Raw genomic sequence first — 25,143 nt, 5'->3', positions numbered from 1 at the left:
TTCAGTTGAGTGTAATAGTTTCTCCAGTGCAGCTAATCAGTGGACGTTAGCTAGCTGGCTAGTGAAGACTACGTTAGGACGGCGAAATACGATAATTACGCAATTATCTTTGATACAAAGACGGCTATGTAGCTAGCTGAGAAGAAATTGCTAAGATTAGACAAATCAAACCGTTGTGATATAATGAAATATAATGAAAAAGTTATACTACCCGCGGGAGCGAAGTGCAGATGCGACCACTCGCTCCAACGTTTTATTTATACAGGATCTGACACAGGATCTGATCACAGATCAGACCCACAGAGACTGGGTCTGGGGAGACTAGGCTGTCCTCCTGGTATATCACCAGAGCCAGAGGACGGTCCATAACCATTGGTGATGGTGACACGTTAGACACTGAAGTTGATGATCCGTCTTGTTTTCACCACAGAGATGGACCCTGGCAACATGCCCTTGGGTTTAGAGGCACAGACTGATCTAGAGGGGACTGGAACCAGTACAGTAGTAATGTATACTCTGAAGGGTGCCTAGCTAAGAAAGGAGAGGGCTGTACCCAGTGTCACATGTGCTTCGTTGAACCTGGCACCCTGAAGAAGCACAGGGAAGAAACGCTACAGCTGCCCCCCACTGTGAGAATCGGTTCTGCCACCAGCTATCACGCCTGCTCCCCCTCTCTGGCGCTTGAGGGTGCCGGGCAGCCATCATTACACACACCTGTCACCATCGTAACGCGCACCAGCGCTTCTTTGGGCTCACCTGGCCCTTCATATATCTGTCTGTTCCTCGGGTTTGATCCCCGTGTCAGAATTATTGTCGTTATGTTTCCCCTCTCCAGACACTCTCCTTGTTTGTTTCATTTTTTAATTAAATGTTCACTGTACTTGCTTCTCGTCTCCCAGCGTCTGTCCTTACAGAATGCTGACCCCAATATTGGAAGCATCAGGGAGTTTTGTTTTTTTGTTTTGGTTGGTGACGTCAGGTCCGGGTGCCACTGCCATTGGAACCGGGGATGCCTCTGCTGGCTCGTCAGGTTTCCACGCCTTAGCTGGCTCGAGACGTTTCTACGCCTCAACTGGCTCGTTGGGCTCCCCCGCCTCAGCCGGCTCGTCGGGCTCCCCCGCCTCAGCCAGCTCGTCGGGCTCCCACGCCTCAGCCGGCCCGTCGGGCTCGCCCAGGTGGGATGCCGGGTGGCACCCCTAGAGGGGGGTGTACTGTCGCTCCCGCTCCCCCTCTCTGGCGCTCAAGGGCGCCCGGCGGCCCATCATTACGCACACCTGTCACCATCGTTATGTGCACCAGCGCTTCTTTGGACTTACCTGGACTCCATTACTTTGTTGATTGCCCCTCCTATATCTGTCTGTTCCTCGGTTTGATCCCGGTGTCAGCATTATTGCCGTTATGTTTCCCCTGTCCAGACACTGTCCTTGTTTGTTTCATGTCGGTTATTTATTAAATGTTCACTCACTGTACTTGCTTCTCGTCTCCCAGCTCCTGTCCTTACACCAGCACCATCTGAAGAGGCACCTGAAGGTCCAAACAGGAGTGAGGTTTTTCGCCTGTACACTAAGGGAATGGAAAATAAGTCTGGCAACACAGCAGATTGGCAACCATACAGTAAATTGACAAATCACGTAACTAAACTAAACAAAAACAAGAAGAAACTATACAATGGAAATAGGATAAATAATTTATTAATTATAATAAAATCTCGAGTGCTTAAATAAAATTCTAGGCATTAAAGCTAATTCGGCTCCATCCTTCATTGAGGCTGATAGCTCATTCATAACAAAACCCTTTGATATTGCCAACCACTTTTTTGTTTTTGTTGACAAATTTCTGCTTCCCATGACTGTTTTTTATTTTTTGTATTTATAAAATAATTGTGTGAACAATACATGTAGTTATATTGTATTATACAGAGCACAATATTTCTACCCTGTTAAAATAAAGGTTTAATAAAATAACGCTCCAGCTACTCTGTTTATTATATATCCTGATGCCTAGTCACCTTACCCCACACACACTTATTCATTTTAATGAACTTTTACGATATAGACAATTTAGACTTTGTGGCTGTGGTAACCCTGTGAAAGGCGGAAATACGCAAAACAACGTCTAGTCTGCCGGAAACTCACACGAAGAAGTTAACGGAAGTGAACAGTTATGAAAAAACAATTTCCACGTTATCGTTTTTATTGTTGTTGTTTAGACGTGTATTAACAGACATGAACTCAAAATATGACTAATTTAACTGCATCGTATGACACCCCATATCGTGTTTAATTCACGTTGGAAACAGGACTTGGTTGATAGCTGTTATCTAGGTAACGCTAGCTAGCTGCTAACATTAGCAAAAAATGGCTAACTGTATGGTTTTTCACACTCAAATAGCCTCCATCATGGAGGTGCTAGCGAATGCCGCCGTGGCAGAAATCTGTAAACTCGTAGACGACGACTATGCAGTGTTTCGTTTGGAAATAAATCAAAGCCAGAAAGAAAACAGGTCATTGCGGAGGAAACTACTGGAACTGAAGGTTGCACGGGAGCGCGCAGAGAGGACAATGCGAGAGCGCGTCCTCGCGAGTCGTCCCAGTAGTGTCAAAATCCTTGACCGATACAGAGGAATTTCAAGAGGTACAATTTGCAGAGGCTGTGCGACCTGTCGCTGTTCATTTATAGTTCAGTGCCTGTCGTCCCGTTCCCTTCTGTATATGTGTTCAGATGTTATCTAGAATTGTCCGTTTTTGGGTCGTATACAATAAATCCCCCGATTACTTAGCTTGTGCAGAGACATTATCATATTATAACCAGATTTTTGATTTACTGCATTTTCCATTATTTACTAAATGAAAACAATAAGATGCATGGAACATAATCATTACATAGTATATCAATAAGTTATGAGAAGTGTTACCTTACATCCTTACCAATTGTGGACAGGGTCAAACGTGTACAATATATATATATATATAATATATATATATGTGTACAATATAGCATTGACAGTAGCTAACCTAACCTCTTTTCCCCCAATCACAGTCTCAGGTGAAGGACATCTCACTGGAGGCCACAGAAGCTTTCTGAAGCCAGCGGAACACAATACATGGAGAGATGACCAACCAATCACTGTTGATGAGGGGAGTGGAACCACATCGCAGAATTTTATGGTGATAGAGGTTAGTGTAATTGTGTTATATAAAAATTACAGTTATCAAATGTGGCCTGTTTAATAAAGAAAATCTCCCCTCAGCTATTCACTTGCTTACATGTATCATCGTCATTTATCCTCAGTTAAATAAAGGTAAAACTTTTTAAAAACATTTTTATCTGCCATAAGGAAGCTTGTGAGACGATATTGTTATGTTCTTGTGTCAGTCTGCAGATGCAGAGGCTGCAGGTCCTGGGGTCAAGCAGGAGAGGTCTGAAGGAAAGGAGGACCCACGGAACATCAGAGACATTCAGTCTGGAGCGCCCTCTGCAGCCACGGAGGACCCCACCAACCAAGCGCAACCTAGGACCCAACGCAGCATCACGGAGGTCAGTGGAACACAGAACGCCGTCCTCAAGTCAGAGACAGACACCAAGACTTTAACTGTAACACACAGGCTCTTACACCAAGGATCTAACCATAGATCAGACCCAGAGAGACTGGGTCTGAGTAAACTGGGCAGTCCTCTTGCTCCCGGCTCCGAATATTTACCAGTATTTCACCAGAGCCAGAGGACGGTTAATTCCCATGGGGATGGTGATGGTGACGCGTTAGACACTGCCGGTGATGATCCGTCTTGTTCTTACAATACAGAGATGGACCCTGGCAACATGCCCTTGGGTTTAGAGACACAGATGAATCTGTCTAGAGGGGACTGGAACCGGCGCAGTAGTAGTGTATACTCTGGAGGGTGCCTAGATAAGAAAGAGGAGGTTATATTAGCAGATGAGGTGACTGTAAAAGTGGAGGGCGACGTTCCTCCCACATGGAATGCAGATCATCACCTCGGAGACGGACACTCACAGGGCAGAGATTTCTTAGATTACAGGGAAAGCTTGGAGACAAATCTAAATGTCACCACCCACTCCCCTTTACACGTGTTCAAGGATCGCTACCCAGTGTCCACGTTGATAGCACCTTCCGATTCACACGGCTGTGTCCTTTTCGATCAGGTATTGAACTCAAACGACAGAGCTAGAGCCCAGGCTCAGGGGGGGGGAGCCACATCAGGCAGTAGTAAAGAGAAACGGTTTCTCTGCATGTTCTGTAACAAAGGCTTCAGCAGCTCCCAGAAGGTGGAGAGGCACCAGAGGGTCCACACAGGGGAGAAACCCTTCAGCTGTACCCAGTGTGAGAAGAGGTTCTCTCGCCAGGACACCCTGAAGAGGCACCAGAGGATCCACACAGGGGAGAAACCTTACAGCTGTTCACAGTGTCACATGCGCTTCACACAGGCTGGTCAACTGAAGATGCACTTGAAGGTCCACACGGGAGAAAGGCCGTTTGCCTGTACACACTGTGGGAAGAGGTTCTCAGAGAGGAGCTACCTCAGCATACACCAGCAGAAAAAACATTCCACTCTGTAACATAGAAACATACCAATTCCACTCGATATCTTCTGACGTTTTTATCAAAGCCTGTATAAATAAATAAATATTTTTAAAAACATCAGCAGAAAAGATCCACAGATGCATTTGGAATAACGAGAGTCACAGATTTCAGTGTTGAATATTCCTCGTTAGAATATTGCATCCAAACATTGTGTGATATGTAAGTATGAAAAGTATTTTACATAGTGTTTGTAATGTTTACAAATGGCTATTTCATTACTTCTATTCAGCAATAAACATTTTTCCCAAGACACTTCTGTAATGAGAAAGTGAATATAGTTTTGGTTTAGACATGTCTATGTGTGGTTTTCATATGGGGTATTTAAGCCATGTTTATGTTTAATAAACACAAAATGGGACTTTTTATTCTGACTTTCATTGAGACTCTCTCCTTTAATATACACTGAGTATACAAAACATTAAGAACACCTGCTCTTTCCATGACATTGACTGACCAGATGAAAGCTATGATCTGTTGACATCACTTGTTAAATCCACTTCAATCAGTGTAGATGAAGAGGTGGAGACAGGTTAAAGAAGGACTTTTAAGCCTTGAGACAATTCATAGCACAGGTGACAAAGGAGATTATGAAAATGCATATAAAACGTTGGTCTACATTTAGGTGCACACGTCCATGTAATATAGCCTATGCAACATGATTATTTGACAATAGCAGTGTGTTTGTGTGCGGGGGGGGGCGACTCGTGAGATTCGAACCCTTTGCCACAATCTGCGACAATTACACGGACAAGGCACTTTACACAAAGAGCAATTTGACCAGTCAATGAAATACACGTGACAGCCTTGTTGCTAAGGACGCTTCCATGAACACGTCCAACTATGTATACGACTTGTCTGCAGAAGTTGTGCTGGGATGTAATCGCTGCCACCTAGTGAGGTTAACAAAGGGCTAATGTGTGACATGCTATCTGATGGGACCAGCTACAATTGAGCTTTCTGTCACATACAAGTAAAACAAACATTTTAATTGGCTGTTGTGCATTTTGTACATGAGAACCTGTTTAACTTTAAATGCTTGCTTATGTTTGCAAGTGTGGCCCCTCCATGTGAAGTGTGTTTATTATCTTGTTTGTGTATGTACCTGAGGGAGTGTATGTCTGTGTAATCTGTATCACCCTCTCTCTTCCAGGAGGAGGAGGGTCCAGAGGTGTTGCTGGTGAAGGAGGAGGGGTGTGAGGAGGGTCTGGGGAATCCAGAGGGGACCATGGTCACAGAGGACAACCAGACTACACCTCCTCCTGAACCCACTGAGCAGCACAAGACCACACACAATTTCACTGAGGTAAGCCCACTGTAAACTACTGTCTATATGGTATTAGGTTAGGGCCCGTATCCACAAAGCCTCTCAGAGTAGGAGTGCTGATCTAGGATCAGTTTAGCCTTTTAGATCATAATGAATAAGGCTATGTAGACGGGTGGGGATCTGATTCCCGGTCAGCACTTCTACTCTGAGACTCTTTGTGGATACGGAGCCAGGTCTTTCTTGTTTAATTGTGTATTAATTGTGGTACCATGCCTTTAAATTATCAAACCATTAAAGAGTGTCAAGTAATCGAATCAACTAACAGGTTTGCATAGTACTCATAGCAATCCCTCATTGCCCAATCAGAAGATGCTCCATAGCAGGGTGCTCATATCAGATTTCTTGATCCAACATCCTCTCACTCTGTATCTCTTACAGTCAGTAGACATGGAGGATGGGAAGCCTGATCTGCTGATTGTCAAAGAGGAGACAATAGAAGATGAACCAGAGAGCATTGACCTGCTGAGTAGACTAAAGATGGGAGAGCAAGGTAAGGGAGAAATACACTGAGTGTACCAAACATTAAGAACACCTTCCTAATATTGAGTTGCACCCTCCCCTCCCCACTCAGAACAGCCTCAATTCGTCGGGGCATGGACTCTACTAGGCATCAAAGGCGTTCCATAGGGATGCTGGCCCATCTTGACTCCAATGCTTCCCACGGTTGTGTCAAGTTGGCTGGATGTCCTTTGGGTGGACTAGTCTTGATACACACGGGAAAACTGTTGAGTGTGAAATACCTAGCAATGTTGCAGTTCTTGACACAAACCGGTGTGCCTGGCTAAGTGCCATCAGCCGGTGGCAAATAGCTATCGGCCTCACAGTTATTGACCATTAATTAACAAACACATTTAGCATCTCCTGGCTACCACACATAGCCTACAAGCCACTGATGTTGACCTTTGGAACATCTACATTTGAAAAAGTCTAATAAATCCATTTAATATAGCCTACACATCACAATAAATTCATTATTTATTTTAGACAGCTCTAAAGAAGCATGATATGAAGAAAATGTAGTCTATTTCAGAAGAACAGAATAGCATACTCTGAATTGTCCATATGTTATGTCCTGATCTGGCTATACCAAATGGCGGTGGGCTACACTAGTTCATTTAGCAGACAAGGTTTTCTTAGAATTCCGTGGCATTATTTTATAGTATGAAGAATACAATTGAATAAAGGATATTTTCTCCAAATGGTTTGAGAGTGCGCACAAGCAGTTAACAAAGAAATAGGTACTCCTATATGTTTAATTTAAAGTTATTAATGTCCCTTTAGTTGTTCTACAAATGTTGGGCTATATGTTTTGATTTTTAATACATTGTACGGCTGCATGAGGAGACTATAATGATGATTTGATAAAAGTTGCTTGAAAGGCATGAGCTCTGCTTTGTTTTTTTGCACACGCTGTACACGCTACATCAGTCACACATTCACAATTGGACAAGCATTAGATAATGCCTAGAGTTTCCCGGCAGTATCCCCTTTGTGTGGCCGTAATGCACCCTAAAACAATCCATGCCTTTTGCAGCCAGTGGCAGTTGTGCCCTTCTCCCGGAGTGCTGCTCGCTCTGTCATGTGATCGGGTCTTTCTCACAGGCTACAAGTGAAGACTGACACATTGGGGGACGCAACTGCGTGCATCCTTATCCATTTCCGAGATGCATATTGAAGATATTGGAAGAACTGTCCACATTTACTTTTCGGCAGCCAACAAAATGAGTAGGCATAATGAACAGCAAAAGCACTAGCCTATGTCAATCTACTATCCTCCATAGTACAAAAGTCGACCTATTCTATTCTGTACGAGAAATAAATATTCCAAACATAGTCTGGGACAGTTGTGAGAAGCGATAGATCCCAAACTAAAACTACCACTAGCATAAAAAACTTTTTTTATGCAGTGTGGCTGATGCAACAAATCATAACGTTTAGCTTAAAATGTTGATAAACTATTAGGCTATTTATTCACATTATAAGCACAACAATGCGCTCATGGTAGTAGGCTATAAGCGCAAATGTTCCATTAGTGGAAAACACCATTATCAAAAGTGACCGCAAATGCAATTATGCATGTAATGCTTTTATTATAAAGGTGCATTTTTATGGTGAAAATTATCTTCTCCAAACTTGAAACTCACGTGCTGCCTGTTAGGCTCTACACCCCTTGTAAAAGTGGATTAATGTGCTTAATATTAAAAATGTATTTGGACATTTTAGTTGTGATAAAAACCTTAATAAAACATATAGGACCATGGGCTAAGCTACATGAGGTGTGTGACTATGATTAGAAAAAGTCACCCAAAAAGGCATTGTTTCTTATGTTGGGCATCATACACAAGTGATAATATAAACTCAGCAAATTAAAAAAACGCCCTCTCACTGTCAACTGCGTTTATTTTCAGCAAACTTAACATGTAAATATTTGTATGAACATACGATTCAACAACTGAGACATAAACTGAACAAGTTCCACAGACATGTGACTAACAGAAATGGAATAATGTGTCCCTGAACAAAGGGGGGGTCAAAATCAAAAGTAACCGTCAGTATCTGGTGTGGCCACCAGCTGCATTAAGTACTGCAGTGCATCTCCTCCTCATGGACTGCATCAAATTTGGCAGATCTTGCTGTGAGATGTTAACCAACTCTTCCACCAAGGCACCTGTAAGTTTCCAGACATTTCTGGGGGGAATGGTCCTAGCCCTCACCCTCTGATCCAACAGGTCCCAGACGTGCTCAATGGGATTGATATCCGAGCTCTTCGCTGGCCATGGCAGAACACTGACATTCCTGTCTTGCAGGAAATCACGCACAGAACGAGCAGTATGGCTGATGGCATTGTCATGCTGGAGGGTCATGTCAGGATGAGCCTGCAGGAAGGGTACCACATGAGGGAGAAGGATGTCTTCCCTGTAACGCACAGCATTGAGATTGCCTGCAATGACAACAAGCTCAGTCCGATGAGGCTGTGACACACCGCCCCAGACCATGACGGACCCTCCACCTCCAAATCGATCCCGCTCCAGAGTACAGACCTTCGGTGTAATGCTCATTCCTTCAACGACAAACGTAAATCGGACCATCACCCCTGGTGAGACAAACCTCACTTTTTGCCAGTCCTTTCTGGTCCAGCGACGGTGGGTTTGTGCCCATAGGCGACATTGCTGCCGGTGATGACTGGTGATGAGGACCTGCCTTACAACAGGCCTACAAGCTCTCAGTCCAGCCTCTCTCAGCCTATTGTGGATAGTCTGAGCACTGATGGAGGGATTGTGCGTTCCTGGTGTAACTTGGGCAGTTGTTGTTGCCATCTAGTACCTGTCCTGCAGGTGTGATGTTCGGATGTACCGATCCTGTGCAGGTGTTGTTACACGTGGTCTGCCACTGCGAGGACGATCAGTTGTCCGTCCTGTCTCCCTGTAGCGCTGTCTTAGGCGTCTCACAGTACAGACATGGCAATTTATTGCCCTGGCCACATCTGCAGTCCTCATGCCTCCTTGCAGCATGCCTAAGACACGTTTACGCAGATGAGCAGGAACCCTGGGCATCTTTCTTTTGGTGTTTTTCAGAGTCACTAGAAAGGCCTCTTTAGTGTCCTAAGTCTTCATAACTTTGACCTTAATTGCCTATCTGTTAGCTGTCTGTTAGCTGTTAGTGTCATGACGACCATTCCACAGGTGCATGTTCATGAATTGTTTATGGTTCATTGAACAAGCATGGGAAACAGTGTTTAAACCCTTTACAATGAAGATCTGTGAAGTTATTTGGAGTTTATAATTCACAAGTGATAGGCTATTCTTGATTTAATCTTGTCTTTAAATAATGTGTGAAATTTGTTTTGATTTAGAATCGACCATTATCATGCACCTGTATCGAAACAGGGGCAGCGGGGAAAAATACATGTCATCTATGCACTTAAATAGCGAATACGGGATGTTTTTTCCCAGCCAGGTAGGCTATACTCCTGTTATAAAGAGAAGCAATGTGCTTAATATTAGGGAAGTTGAGAAATAAATATAGTAGGCCTAGCCTATATGAAGCTGATGGGATCCTCCTCTTTTTAGGAGGCCATCACTCTGTTTTCTTGCGCAATTGCATAGCCTATTGAAATGTTGCGCAACATGAGCTCATGGGTTCTCATGAAGAGGGACAATATATTGCTGATTAGAGGGACAATAGAATGCTGAGTACCAGGCAGTTAGAAAGTTTGGTAGGCCGCTAAAGACCAGCAGCAGCATCAGAGCTTGGAGAAGCCTAATTACTGTGACTATACGGTCACATGGAATTTGACTGCCTTCATGACTTGTGACCGCTGGTGTCGCGGTAATACATTCCCCGCAACAGCCCTATGCCTGGGACCTACTACCAAACCCGTTCAAAACCACTTAAATATTTTGTCTTGCCCATTCAACATCTAAATGGCACACACATAAACAAGCCATGTCTCAATTGTCTCAAGGCTTAAATATCATACTTTAACCTGTCTCCTCCCTTTGAGTCTGTCATCTCAATGTCATGGAAAGAGCATGTTTTGTATACTCAGTGTACATATAGCCTACATACAGTAATAGATCTTCAATGGAAATAGTGATGCAACTGGCTATTTTTTCTTCATTCAAAAAATGAAATCAATACAACTTATGTTTACATACAAAAACACAACTTCTAATGTATAAACCTGACCTGGTAAGTGACATTTAAAAAAAAAAAAAAAAGTATTTTCTAACCTCTTCTTGCAGGTGGTTGGCTGGAGGCTAACAGGGGAGACTGGGCGGCCATCTTGGATTCCCAGAACCAGACGAGTTCAACCAAGGGCCCAGGGGACATCACTGAGAAGGCCAGGACCAGAGGTGACATAGTGGAGGTCAGTGGATGGGACAGCGTCCTCAACTCTGGGCTGGGGAACAACACTGTTAACCAGAAACAGACAGTCGAACACAAAACAACCAAACTTAGTCTCCATGACAACAGACTGGCTGAGACCAGGGCAAGGTGTAGATTTGGTCTGCGGGGACGGGGAGGTGTCTGTATGCGGGGGGAGAGAACAACAGACACAGACTCAGCTAGCGATGCTCCGTCCTGCTCCTATAGTTGTGATTCAGAGACACTGATGACGCCTCTGGTTAACCACCTAACAGGTGCTGCCTTCAGCCTGCCTTCTATAGGATCTATCAACTGGAACATGGACCCTGCGACAACACAGGCTCTCCCTGGCCTTCGTCCTCCTCACACTCACCTTATGTTAAACCAGACTTCAGACAATGCTGGTACCTCAACACTAAATGGCTATATAAGCCCGATGACAAATGACAGTAGTAGTAACGCTATCTGTAGATCCGGTGGAAAAGAGAAGCGCTTCCCATGTTCTTTCTGTGGGAAAGCCTTCAGTTTCCCGAAACAGGTGGAGATACACCAGAGGATGCACACAGGGGAGAAACCCTACAGCTGTACCCATTGTCACATGCGCTTCGCCCAGGCTGGTCATCTAAAGAGACACCAGAGGGTCCACACAGGGGAGAAACCCTACAGCTGCCCCCAGTGTGAGAAGAGGTTCTCCCACCAGCACCAGCTGAAGATGCACCTGAAGGTCCACACGGGAGAGAGGCCGTTTGCCTGTACGCACTGTGGGAAGAGGTTCTCAGAGAGGAGCTACCTCAGGATACACCAGCAGAAAATGCATACGGCCCATGTATAGTGTGTAGTGTTGACATGTAATGGAGTACTAGTTAGTTTGTAATTCATTCTCTTGGTTTTGGATGTAGTAAGGAATTGAATGAAGTGAACCAGGAAAGAATGAGTATGATAAGGCAGATTTAAGGATATGGTGATGGTTGGTGTGAAGGTGTCTGTAAAAATTCTTCACTGGTGTAAATTAGTGAAAATGTGTGTAATGTAATGTTGAACCTTTTCCAGCGTATTCTCAAAGGAATTTATCAAAGGGAGTGTACCAGATTTACAGAAAATGTAAAGTGTTATCATAGTATTATACTTGTCACGTATCGTTTTGTGCAATAAAAGTACTGTACTACAAAGTTATGTTAGTGTATGACCATTTTGTTGAAATGAAATACAATATTGACTGTGCTGACCTACTTGGTTATTTTTGTATTATTTTAGGGACTGAGTTTCCTTTCTCAGTCTAACCAAAATATTATACTTCATTTTTTAATCAACACATATGGACATTGGCTCCATATTGTTAGGTACTTGAAAACACAGTGCTAGAGATGGGCTAGACTTTATTTATTATTTTACCCACCTCCCCACATTTAGAGGAACTAAACGATTTGTTATAAACTGAGCAAAAAAAGAAACGTCCTCACTGTCAACTGCGTTTATTTTCAGCAAACTTGACGTGTCAATATTTGTATGAACATAACAAGATTCAACAACTGAGACATAAACTGAATAAGTTCCACAGATATATGACGAACAGATAGGGAATAATGTGTCCCTGAACAAAGGGGGGGGGTCAAAATCAAAAGTAACCGTCGGTATCCGGTGTGGCCACCAGCTGCATTAAGTACTGCAGTGCATCTCCTCCTCATGGACTGCACCAGATTTGCCAGTTCATGCTGAGATGTTACCCCACTCTTCCACCAAGGAACTTGCAAGTTCCTCTACATTTCTGGGGGGAATGGCCCTAGCCCTCACCCTCCGATCCAACAGGTCCCAGACGTGCTCAATGGGATTGAGATCCGGGCTCTTCGCTGGCCATGGCAGAACACTGACATTCCTGTCTTGCAGGAAATCACGCAAAGAACGAGCAGTATGGCTGGTGGCATTGTCATGCTGGAGGGTCATGTCAGAATGAGACTGCAGGAAGGTTACCACATGAGGGAGGAGGTCTTCCCTATAACGCACAGCGATGAGATTGCCTGCAATAACAACAAGCTCAGTCCGATGAGGCTGTGACACACTGCCCCAGACCATGACGGACCCTCCACCTCCAAATCGATCCCGCTCCAGAGTACAGGCCTTGGTGTAACGCTAATTCCTTTGACGATAAACGTGAATCGGACCATCACCCCTGGTGAGACAAGACCGGGACTCGTCAGTAAAGAGCACTTTTTGCCAGTCCTGTCTGGTCCAGTGACGGTGGTTTTGTGCCCATAGGGGGACGTTGTTGCCGATGATATCTGGTGAGGACCTGCCTTACAACAGGCCTACAAATTCTCAGTCCAGCCTCTCTCAGCCTATTGTGGACAGTCTGAGCACTGATGGAGGGATTGTGAGTTCCTGGTGTAACTCAGGCAGTTGTTGTTGCCATCCTGTACCTGTCCCGCAGGTGTGATGTTAGGATGTACCGATCCTGTGCAGGTGTTGTTACACGTGGTCTGCCACTACAAGGACAATCAGCTGTCCGTCCGTAGTGCTGTCTTAGGAGTCACACAGTACAGACATTGCAATTTATTGCCCTGGCCACATCTGCTGTTCTCATGCCTCCTTGCAGCATGCCTAAGGCACGTTCACGCAGATGAGCAGGGACCCTGGGCATCTTTCTTTTGGTGTTTTTCAGAGTCACTAGAAAGGCCTCTTTAGTGTCCTAAGTTTTCATAACTTTGACCTTAATTGCCTATCGTCTGTAAGCTGTTAGTGTCTTAACGACCGTTCCACAGGTGCATGTTGATTAATTATTTATGGTCCTGTCGTGTCTTTGGCTTTGCCGGATTAAGTGATATGACATGCTATTCTATAAAATAATTTATCCGTAATTAATATTACCTGATTGAGCTTATCATGTAAATGTAATTAACTAGAGAGTCGGGCACCACGAAATAATATTTATAGAGCTGTTATCTTCCGAATAAACTCTTAAAGACCTAGTAATATTTTACATCAATAGCAGTCGATATTAATCGTCATCTTAATTCAGTCTCATCTGAAAGTTGTAAATTCTTAGTTGCAAGAACCCTGGCTAACAAGTTGAATCAGCAATACAAAATTGGGTTTAATTATTTATTTACTAAATACACAGAAATACACATAATTAAATCATAACTTGATTACAAATTACGTCATAAAGGAAAACGTCCCTAGCGGGCGGAACAGATATGACAGCTTGTTACACAAAAGAAAAGGGGCTGGGTGAAAGTGAAAGAGTGGGAAGACTGAGGAACAAAGGGTGACGCTGTGCTATCGTAAATAAAGTATCTAAATTAACGCCCATTTGGAAAAGGAAAATGCAATAAATATTTACTCTGAGCTGCGCTTCGGTAGGTTGGTGGTAGATGGAAGGCAGTGTTGTCCAACCGAATCCTTTGTCCCTTGAAGAATGTCTCTGCTGGTAAATTGAATACGTTGTAGTAACGTTGTTGTGTGGTAGACGGGCTACTCTCTGTTCCTTCCTAACCCTCGTTTGCAGCGGCTGTTGCTAACTCAACGGCTAGGAGGTATCACTCCAAAGCTCACGCTGATGTTTGCTTCGTTCTGTAGTTATTATCTGAACCATTCTGACATCGGACCGTCGTCCTCAGAACAGAAGGTTATATCGTCGTCAAGGGCTTATATAGGAAGGGAGAGGAGGGCGTGTTTGAAAAGTTTTATAGCCCATGTCCCTTCACAGGGGCAGGCCACTGATTGAGCAGAGCCCTATCTTATGAAAACCCAAATCTCACATTTTAGAAGTTAAATCACATTTCATCCCATCACGAATAATTTAATATTCAAACATTTAAATTGAACAACAATTCCATGTGAATCCGATAACACTGATGTGTAGACTTTCCACTGTAGAGTTTGTTATTTTATCATTGATGAGAATGTCTCAGATGACAACCGAACTGACATCATATTCATTAAGTACCACTGCATATGTTCAATTGGTCAGATTACCAGAATATAGTTCATTTCCCCCCACCTTCAGATGTTCCCAGAATCTCTATGTTAACCAAGGGTTTTGAAAATGTAACATCAGTAGGATAGAGAGAGGAAAAAGGGGGGAAGAGGTATTTATGACTCATAAACCTACCTCCAGGCCAACGTCATGACAGTTCATTGAACAAGCATGGGAACAGTGGTTAAATCCTTTACAATGAAGATCTATGAAGTTATTTGGATTTTTACGAATTATCTTTGAAAGACAGGATCCTGAAAAAAGGAATGTTTCTTTTTTTGCTGAGTTTACAAATATAAGGGGACATAATTATTATTTTGGCGTGTTTTCTTTCCTTGTATTTGTTTGACAGATGTTACAAATAGCCATCCCACAATAGGGAAGTGGGAGCTAAAGTTTCATGGTCCCACAGACTACCCGCCAGACCACCCCACCCTCTTCAGTCCACTACCTCGGTGCTGTGGACACACAAAAGAAAAGAAGCAATTATCTTAAACTAGAAAAGGACATAAACAGGAATCACATGCAAACATACAAACAACCACAAATACAACAAAAAAAACTAAAAAATGAAACAAATAGAATCGTCATATGACTGGCAATCAGGAGCACCTTTCTTTTGTATATGAAATCGAGGCCCATCCTTGATGTGTCATTTGGTCCCACTTATCAGTCAAATCTGGAGACCTCACACCTTCTTTTGCAATCTAATGTATAATAGTGTTTCACAGTTAGGTTGAAAGAGTCCAAGACTAACATTTATTTTCTGAGTTTTAAAAATGAAAACCTTCCTCAGCAGAATCAATAGATTCTATATTGTTTTGTATCTGTCCCTGCACTCAATATAACTGTTTGTGGAAAAATAACAAAATCGTATAAAACAGAGAGTAACCACTCTTGTACCTTTGCCCAAAAGTTAACTATGGAGCAATACCAGAAAATATGTAACAAATCCAGCACTTCCACAGAGGATTCTTCTACGTCCAATATGTGTAACATCTTGTTAGTAGCCAGCAATATTTACAATATCTTCAACTGAAACATTCAGATTGTGGAGTCTGTTGTTCTATACATGCTTTTCCCAGTAAGAGTTGAATTTGTGTGGGAAGGCAACTAATTTGTTGTTTTCCCAAATGAAAATGGTACTTGTCTTTATCTCCAGTTAACCATCTGTAAGATTAATATGAGATCTACAAACCGTTTCTATTTTCTTTCCCTTAACTTTTTCTTCCATTCTGTTTGAATTGCTGCCAGTACCTGATAGTAAATATGTTCCCATACAATTGTGCACAGTGTAAAATTCCCATTACTATCAATGATATTTGTTTTATTCTAAGATTGTCTTTTTCAGAAACACATTCCCAATTTTTATTTTATATATCAGTGTATTTGAATTCAACCATATGATCTGGCTCTGAATGATCCTGGGGACATCCCTGCTGTCAGTATGCAATAAATATTTTATTGATTATTTGAAGAATGGGTATACAGTGCCTTCAGAAAGTATTCATACCCCTTAACTTAATGCAAAGTGTTTTTTGAAATATTTATTAGCACATTTATTGAAAATTAAATATCTAATTTACATAAGTAAATCAATACATGTTAGAATCACCTTTGGCACCGATTACAGCTGTGAGTCTCTCTGGATAAGTCTTTAAGAGTTTTGCACACCTGGATTATACAATATTTGCACATTATTATTAAAAGAATTCTTCAAGCTCTGTCAAGTTGGCTGTTGATCATAGATAGACAGCCATTTTCAAGTCTTGCCATAGATTTTCAAGCGGATTTAAGTCAAAACTGTAACGAGGCCACTCAGGAACATTACATGTCTTGGTAAGCAACTCCAGTGTGTATTTGGCCTTGTGTTTGAGATTATTGTCCTGCTGAAAGCTGAATTTATCTCCCAGTGTCTGTTGGAATGCAGACTGAAGCAGGTTTTCCTCTAGGATTTTGCCTGGCCTCTATTCTGTTTCTGTTTATCCTAAAGAACTCCTTAGTCCTTGCCGATGACAAGAATACTCATAACATGATGCAGCCCATCATCATGCTTGAAAATATGAAGACTGGTATTCAGTGATGTGTTGTGTTGGACTTATCTGAAACATAACACTTTGTATTCAGTATATAAAGTTAATTTCTTTGCAACATTTTTTGCAGTTTTACTTTAGTGCCTTATTGCAAACAGGCTGCATGTTTTTGAATATATTTATTCTGTACAAGCTTCATTATTTTAATTTATGTCATTTATGTCAGTATTGTGGAGTAACTAAAATGTTGTTGATCCATCCTCAGTTTTCTCCTACCACAGCCATTAAACTTGAACTGTTTTAAAGTCATCATTGGCCTCATGGTGAAATTGGTCATGATTGGCCTCATGGAGCGGTTTCCTTCCTCTCCGGCAACTGAGTTAGGAAAGATGCCCGTGTCTTGGTAGTGACTGGGTGTATTGATACACCGTCCAAAGTTTAATTAATAACTTCACCATGTCCAAAGGGATATTCAATGTCTGCTTGTTTACATTTTTACCCATCTACCAATAGGTGCCCTTCTTTGCGAGGCATTGGAAAACCTCCCTGGTCTTTGTGGTTGAATCAGTGTTTGTTTGAAATTCACTGCTCAACTGAGGGACCTTACAGATAATTGTATGTGTGGGGTACAGGGATGAGGTTGTCATTATAAAATCTGTGTCATTGTAAACACACTTATTGCACACCGAGAGAACCCATGCAATGTATTATGTGACTTGTTAAGCACATTTTTACCCCTGAACTTATTTAGGCTTGTCATATCAAAGGGGTTGAATACTTATTGACTAAAGATATTTTAGCTTTTAATTCATTTGTAAACATTTCTAAAAACATTATTCCATTTTGACATTATAGGGTAATATATGTAGTCCAGTGTCCAGTGTAGTCCAAAATACAGGCTGTAACACCACAAAATGTAGAAAAAGTAAAGGGGTGTGAATACTTTCTGAAGCGCTGTAGATCAACTGAGAGGCAATGAAGGTATTTTTCAAGGTTACTCTGCCATATAAAAGACAAAGCTTTACCTTTCCACAGCAATAGTATTTTGTCAATCTTGGCTAGTTTCAAATCTAAGTTCTCCTTTACAAGATCCTTCTTTCTTTTGGAATGTGGATGCCAAGCATGTCCACTGGGCCATTGCTCCACTTCATTGGTACGCAAGACAATCCCGTAGGACAAAGAAGCCATATGTGGAGATCCTAGGCTGGTGTCATTACACGTGGTCTGCAGTTGTGAGGCTGCTTGGACGTACTGCCAAATTCTCTCAAATGACATTGGAGGTGGCTTATGGTAGAGAAATTAACATTAGATTCTCTGGCAACAGCTATGGTGGACATTCCTGATGACAGCATGCCAATTGCACACTCCTTCAAAACTTGAGGTGGTATTGTATTGTGTGACAAAATTGCACATTTTAGAGTGGTCTTTTATTGTCCCCCGCACAAGGTGCACCTGTGTAACGAGCATGCTGTTTCATCAGCTTCTTGATATGCCATACCTGTCAGGTGGATGGATTATCTTGGTAAAGGAGAAATATCCACTCGAGAGAAATACGTTTTTCTTGTGTACGGAACATCTCTGATCTTTTATTTCAGCTCATGAAACATGGGACCAATGCTTTACATGTTGTGTTTATATTTTTGTTTAGTATATATTGGAATTGTTCCTGATTGGGATGGCCAGCATCTCAATAGCTAATAAGAATAAATAAGGTGAAACTGGATCCCTTGGTCGAACCCCTCTAAATAATTATATACCCAATATTCACTACTTTACTCACCAGTTTCTGATATAAGACTTTAAACGATTGAATAAATGACTTGCCAAAGTTCAAATACTGAAGGCATCTATATAAATGAGATTCCATCTTGTCAAAAACTCCTTAGTCCTTGCCGATGACAAGAATACTCATAACATGATGCAGCCCGTCACCATGCTTGAAAATATGCACTTGCCTTTTCTTCTATTTCACAATGTTCAATAGTTCCCAGAAAAATACTGTCACCTAATGTAGTGACCCTAAATAAAGCCAGATTTCTCACTTTCAGTCATCTTGCTCGTCATTCTAAGTGCTAAATATTTTGATAGAATATGGGTGTCACAGCATAAAGTGAGGGGTCTTCAGTTTGAGGTGCACAGAGCTTATATAATGGCCATTTGCTTCCTGCTTCAATAGTAATGTAATCAGTCAATCTCTTTGGGTTGTTGATCATTCCCCCTGTTCAAATGAAACATTTAAGCAGGTGAACAAAGGTTCTTTGTTTTCTGTAAAAAATAAAACTCTTACGCCTCAATTGGTATACCGTCAAAGCCAGGAGATTTACCAGTTTGGAATTAGTTAATTGCCATTAGTAGTTCACCGTCAGCGATCAATCCCTCACAGGATGATTTTTGTATTTCTGTTAAGCTGCAATATGTCACTTTTTGGGTGACCCGACCAAATTCACATAGAAAGCCAAGTTGTAACTTTTTCATCTCGGTATAGCTTGCGGTTAATATAGATCTTGTCAACAACAATATAAGCACCAAGCCTAGTCTATTTCTTTAAAGCTGCAATATGTAACATTTTGGGCAACCCAACCAAATGCACATAGAATTGTGCGTTAACAGATCTGCCATTCTCATTGAAAGCAAGTCTAAGAAGCAGTAGATCTGTTCTGTGTGAATTTCTATGCTTCCCGTTCTTAAGTTTTGTTTCTGCGTATTTTACTTTCGATTTTGTGCACCAGCTTCAAACAGCTGAAAATATAATATTTTTGGTTATTGAAAAGATATTTCACATTGGTTTCGATGGTATAATGATGCTCTGCACTGATTTCTTGTTTTGTCACAAACTGAAATTATGCAAACTATTAGAATTTTAGCAACCATTGCATCAACCAGTGTGCATCATTGACCATATTTAAGCATCGGGTAGAGTATTTTCCACCTGTTATTTCTTTCTTTAGGAAACTGGTCATTAAGCCCAAAGTTTGTACTTTGTAATTGTCTACCCTTTGATTTAACCGGTACCTTTTCTCTGTGATTTTTGATACCTCATCTGCTAGGATATGTAGTTTTGTTATTCTCAGAAATACCTGTGAAAACCAGGTTCTCTCTCATCAAATGGGACTGTAAGGCTAATAAATCCACCTAGAGTAACATTTTAGTAACAATTTTTAAAATCCCATCAAAATCTTTCAGTTTAAGCTAGATATCTGTTTTTTGGCATGGGCTGCGTCTCAATCCATTGGAAGGTGGCCAAGCTCCATTGGTGTTTGTCAGACATCCCGAAAATCGGTCCTCTCACGATAATGGCTGTGGCACGTCTGAGTGGTTTGACCTACAAACTAACATGGAAAGATGAGACTATCACGAACATGATGGTGTTCTCCGTTTTGCTCAACGACCCCCACAAGTGTCACGGGACTCATGTGCATGTAACCGGTACTGGCTTTAAAAAAAATGAATGGAAGTATGGAGGTAATTTTGTACCTACCCCCAAAAAGGGGTTAAATATGTGTAAAAGAAAAGCACAAATATTTCCTGAGCTTTCTTTTATCTCCTAGATATAGGACAGACTCTCCAAAACATTATTCCTTGTGATTTATTTTTTAACTGTCTTTTTTCCATTTATGAATGTGTTATTCAATAAGTTTTTATTGGATTTGCTACTAAAGGCCAAAGTCAGTATTTGATCAAATATATACATTACCAGTCAAAAGTTTGGACACACCTACAGTTGAAGTCGGAAGTTTACATACACTTAGGTTGGAGTCATTAAAACTTGTTTTTCAACCACTCAACCACATCCAAAATCAACATAAAATCAACATAATTAACTGCAAAACAAACAAGTACTAGATTTGGATTGTGGTGTGAGGGGATGACAGAGGCTCGTCTAGTAGGAGACTGTTGCTGATTACTGCCCAGGTGTGGTGGCCTCCAGGCACTTACTGCTGCATCACCCAGATGGGTGCTACACATTCGGTGGTGGATGTTCCAGCCTACCTACAGTGGAGGAAGGGGAGCTGTGAACTGCAGAGACAGATGTGCCTGATAAAGCTTGGAGAAATGTCCTCTGGTCTGATGAAACAAATATAGAACTGTTTGGCCATAATGACCATTGTTGTGTTTGGAGGAAAAAGGGGGAGGCTTGCAAGCCGAAGAACACCATCCCAACCGTGAAGCACGGGGGTGACAGCATCATGTTGTGGGGTGCTTTGCTGCAGGAGGGACTGGTGCACTTCACAAAATTGATGGCATCATGAGGGAGGAAAATTATGTGGATATATTGAAGCAACATCTCAAGACATCAGTCAGGTAGTTAAAGCTTGGTCGTAAATGGGTCTTCCAAATGGACAATGACCCCAAGCATACTTCAAAAGTCGCAAAATGGCTTAAGGACAAGGTATTGGAGTGGCCATCACAAAGCCCTGACCTCAATCCTATAGAAAAGGAGGCCTACAAACCTGACTCAGTTACACCAGCTCTGTCAGGAGGAATGGGCCAAAATTCAAAACTTATTTTGAATTAGTTGGTGAACAGATGATCTCCGCATGTGTGGTTCCCACCGTGAAGCATGGAGGTGGTGGTGTGATGGTGCTTTGTTGGTGACACTGTCTGTGATTTATTTAGAATTCAATCAGACTTAACCAGCAAGGCTACCACAGCATTCTGCATTATACACAATCCCATCTGGTTGCGTTTAGTGGGACTATCATTTGTTTTTCAACAGGATTTCCAGGCTATGTAAGGGCTATTTGACCAAGAAGGAGAGTTATGAGTGCTGCATCAGATGACCTAGCCTACACAATCACTGACCTCAACCCAATTGAGATGGTTTGGGATGAGTTGGATGTCAGAGTGAAGGAAAAGCAGCCAACAAGTGCTCAGCATATGTGGTAACTCCTTCAAGGTGGTTGGAAAAGCATTCCAGGTGATGCTGGTTGAGAGAATGCCAAGAGTGTGCAAAGCTGTCATCTCGGGAAAGGGTTGCTACTTTGAAGAATCTAAAATATATTTTGATTTGTTTAACACTTTTTTGGTTACTACATGATTCCATGTGTGTTATTTCATAGGTTTGATGTAGAAAATAGCAAAAAATAAATAAAAACCCTTGAAAGAGTAGGTGTCCAAATTTTGATTGGTATTGTATATATTTTTTTAGACCTACGAATTCAAAATCAAATAGCTTACTAATCCATGGTGACCATCTTAGAACAATAATAACCCCCAGTTTTAGATCTAGAGAAATAATGTTTATTTCAGCATGTTATTGTCACTTGATAATGAATTAACAATAGTTGTGAGTGTTTTGACATTACCTTTGAGCTGTAGGTTGTCTTTGATAAGGTATTTTATTTGGAGCTGGCTTAATGCCATACTGGCCGGAAGGTCACTGATATTTGTGCACAAATTATTTTGTGGGTTTTTTACTGTTTTTTCTCCACAATTTTGTGTTATCCAATTGGTCGTTAGTCTTGTCCCATCGCTGCAACTCCCCTACGGACTCGGGAGAGGCGAAGGTCGAGAGCCATGCGTCCTCTGAAACACAACCCTGCCAAGCCGCACTGCTTCTTGACACACTGCTCGCTTAACCCTTGAAGCCAGCTGCACCAATGTGTTGGTGTAAACACTGTCCATTCATGCACAACTTATAGCATTGATCATTACTTTTTTCAAGGACTGTAGTACATTGGTTTCAACCGGAGTTGTTTCCAAATCGGCGTTGTCTGTAAATAGTTTCTGCATCTTTTCCCTCCTTGGGGAGCTTGTTCTATTGACTGTGGTTAATGTTTTATCATAGAAAGAGAAATGGGTGTACTCAGATCAAATGTTCGTAGTGACAAAAGTTCTACGGGTGCCACTGATGAAAGCTGCCGGCGAAAAGCGTCCATTTGTTCTGGCCTCCGTTGCTAAACATGATATTTCATAATATCATGTAATGTTTCTGTGTGTACAGCAAATTGTTTCTTATATAAACCTTTATATTCTCTTCTGTACAATTTGTGTTCACAGTCTGCAGTCCATGAAGACCTGCTGATATCAGGTGTTGCTGGCGGAAGAGACTGGACCTCTGAGGCGGCAGGTCACAAACCTTGGCCTCGAATCAGGACAGTGGATCAAGAGCCGTCACTCTTCCTTCCCGAGTCGGAACCAGGACCCAACCGTGAGGGACAGAGACTCCACCACCACCAATACACAGAACACAACCAGTGGACAGGTGGACTGAACAATCTCAGTCCTGGTGGTCATCAGAGAGACAGAGGGTCCAGTCAGGAATCTAGTCTGCAGACCAGACCCTTCTCTTCACAGTCTCAGTGCAGGGATGGAGCAGTGCCTGGGGCTGATAGAGATAGACCCTCCTGTTCTTATGATACAAACACCACAGTATCCATTATGAACAGAGCAGGTCACCCTGGGCTTCAGCCTTCAAAGAGGGTGGTAGGTGACCCTCCTGGTGGTAGTCTTTCAGGAAGTCTGTCTTCTTCAGGGTCTCGTCTAATGCCTAGTGACTGGGTTCATAGAAAGCCTGGACCTGGGTCTAGCCTTCCTCAGTTACCTCATGGTTACCCCACCAACACAGACAGGGTCAGGATGGGCGTTCCCCACGAGATGTACCTTGCTTATAACACAGCACACAATCCCAACAACACCCAAACAATGACTAGAGGTCAAGGAGGGAGCTCAAAGACTAACCAACTGGGGGCGGTGGCTCCTGCTTCTACCTCCTCTGGTGTCATCGGGTCACAACGTGGGAGGCTGAGCATTAGGACAGACGCAGACAAGCCATACGCCTGCCCCACATGTGGGAAGCGCTTTACTGAGGCAAACTATGTGAAGAAGCACCAGACAGTTCACACCAAGGAGAGGCCCTTCAAGTGCAAACTATGTCACAAGAGCTTCTCCTTCCTGACTAACCTTACCAGACATAGGAGTGTCCACAAAGGAGAGAAATCATAGCAGTGTGGCTTGAGTTTTACACAGGGGATATCTGGGAACCATTCTTTAGCTGCCAAACACTACATGGCCAAAAGTATGTGGACACCTCGTTGAACATCTCATTCCAAAATCATGGACATTTATATGGTCTCCCCTTTGCTGCTTTAACATCCTGCACTCTTCTAGTAATGCTTTCCACTAGATGTTGGAACAATGCTGTGGGTCTTGCACTGTCTTGGCACTGTTGTTAAGTGATTAGGCCTGGCTTGCAGTCGGTCATTCCAATTAATCTCAAAGGTGTACGATGGGGTTTAGGTCATGGTTCTGTGCAGGCCAGTCAGGTTCTTCCACACCGATCTCAACAAACCATTTGTGTATGGACCTCACTTTGTGCATTGTCATGCTGAGACAGGAAAGGGCCTTCCCCAAACTGTTGCCACAAACTTGGACACACAGAATCTTCTAGAATGTTATTGTATGATGTAGCATTAACATTTGCCTACACTGGAACTAAGGGCCTAGCCCAAATCATGAAAAACAGCTCCAAACCATTTTTCATCCTCCACCAAACTTTACAGTTGGCGCTATGCATTCGGGCAGGCAGCGTTCTCGTGGCATCCGCCAAACCCAGATTCGTCCATTGGACTGCCAGATGGTGAAGTCGTTCTTCCAGATGGTGAAGCGTGTTTCATCAATCCAGAGAATGCGTTTCCACTGCTCCAGAGTCCAATGCCGGCGAGCTTTACACCACTCCAGCCGACGCTTGGCATTGCGCATGATGATCTTAGGCTTGTGTGCGGCTGCTTGGCTATGGAAACCCATTTCATGAAGCTCCAGACGAACAGTTCTTGTGCTGACGTTGCTTTCAGAGGCAGTTTGGAACTGGATAGTGAGTGTTGCAACCGAGGACAAACTATCTTTACATGCTAGTTTCTTCAGCACTCGGCGGTCCGGTTCTGTGAGCTTGTGTGGCCTACCACTTCACGGCTGAGCCGTTGTTGCTCCTAGACGTTTCCACTTCATTATAACACCTCTTACAGTTGACCGGGGCAGCCCTAGCATGGCAGAAATTTGACAAACTGACTTGTTGGAAAGGTGGCATCCTATGACAGTGCCATGTTGAAAGTCACTAAGCTCTTCAGTAAGGCCATTCCACTGCCCGTTTTTGTCTATGGAGATTGCATGTCGGTGTGCTCACTGTTATACACCTGTCAGCAACGGTTGTGGCTGAAAAAGCCGAATCCACTAATTTGAAGGGTGTCCACATACCTATGTATATACAGTGGGGAGAACAAGTATTTGATACACTGCCGATTTTGCAGGTTTTCCTTCTTACAAAGCATGTAGAGGTCTGTAATTTTTATCATAGGTACACTTCAACTGTGAGAGACGGAATCTAAAACAAAAATCCAGAAAATCA

The 25,143-nt window shown here is 42.5% G+C and overlaps 3 protein-coding genes across 5 annotated transcripts in view; all 3 read left to right on the top strand.

The window, feature by feature from the left end:
- The window catches only part of LOC124012438 (zinc finger protein 606-like), a 1,040,669-nt gene that overhangs the window by 156,937 nt on the left and 858,589 nt on the right, over window positions 1–25,143 (top strand). The gene's annotated exons all lie outside the window — the stretch shown is intronic.
- LOC124012437 overlaps window positions 1–25,143 on the top strand; it is a 971,157-nt gene that overhangs the window by 123,601 nt on the left and 822,413 nt on the right. The window lies entirely within an intron of this gene.
- On the top strand, window positions 128–24,369 carry LOC124012430 (zinc finger protein 205-like). Of its 3 annotated transcripts, none has more exons than XM_046326039.1 (7): window positions 128–1,542; window positions 3,040–3,176; window positions 3,376–3,537; window positions 5,751–5,903; window positions 6,303–6,414; window positions 10,670–10,794; window positions 22,800–24,369. In XM_046326039.1, the coding sequence occupies exons 2-7, from the start codon at window positions 3,165–3,167 to the stop codon at window positions 23,742–23,744; spliced, it is 1,509 nt and encodes a 502-aa protein (XP_046181995.1). In that variant the 5' UTR covers window positions 128–1,542; window positions 3,040–3,164; the 3' UTR covers window positions 23,745–24,369. The 3 variants fall into 3 exon arrangements, with proteins under 3 accessions (XP_046181995.1, XP_046181993.1, XP_046181994.1); XM_046326037.1 differs by having other exon boundaries at window positions 128–2,634; XM_046326038.1 differs by lacking the exon at window positions 22,800–24,369 and having other exon boundaries at window positions 128–2,634; window positions 10,670–11,957.

This window comes from Oncorhynchus gorbuscha, linkage group LG24 (genome assembly GCF_021184085.1).
Source record: "Oncorhynchus gorbuscha isolate QuinsamMale2020 ecotype Even-year linkage group LG24, OgorEven_v1.0, whole genome shotgun sequence".
Taxonomy (NCBI): domain Eukaryota; kingdom Metazoa; phylum Chordata; class Actinopteri; order Salmoniformes; family Salmonidae; genus Oncorhynchus; species Oncorhynchus gorbuscha.
This window is presented reverse-complemented; position numbering and strand designations above follow the sequence as displayed.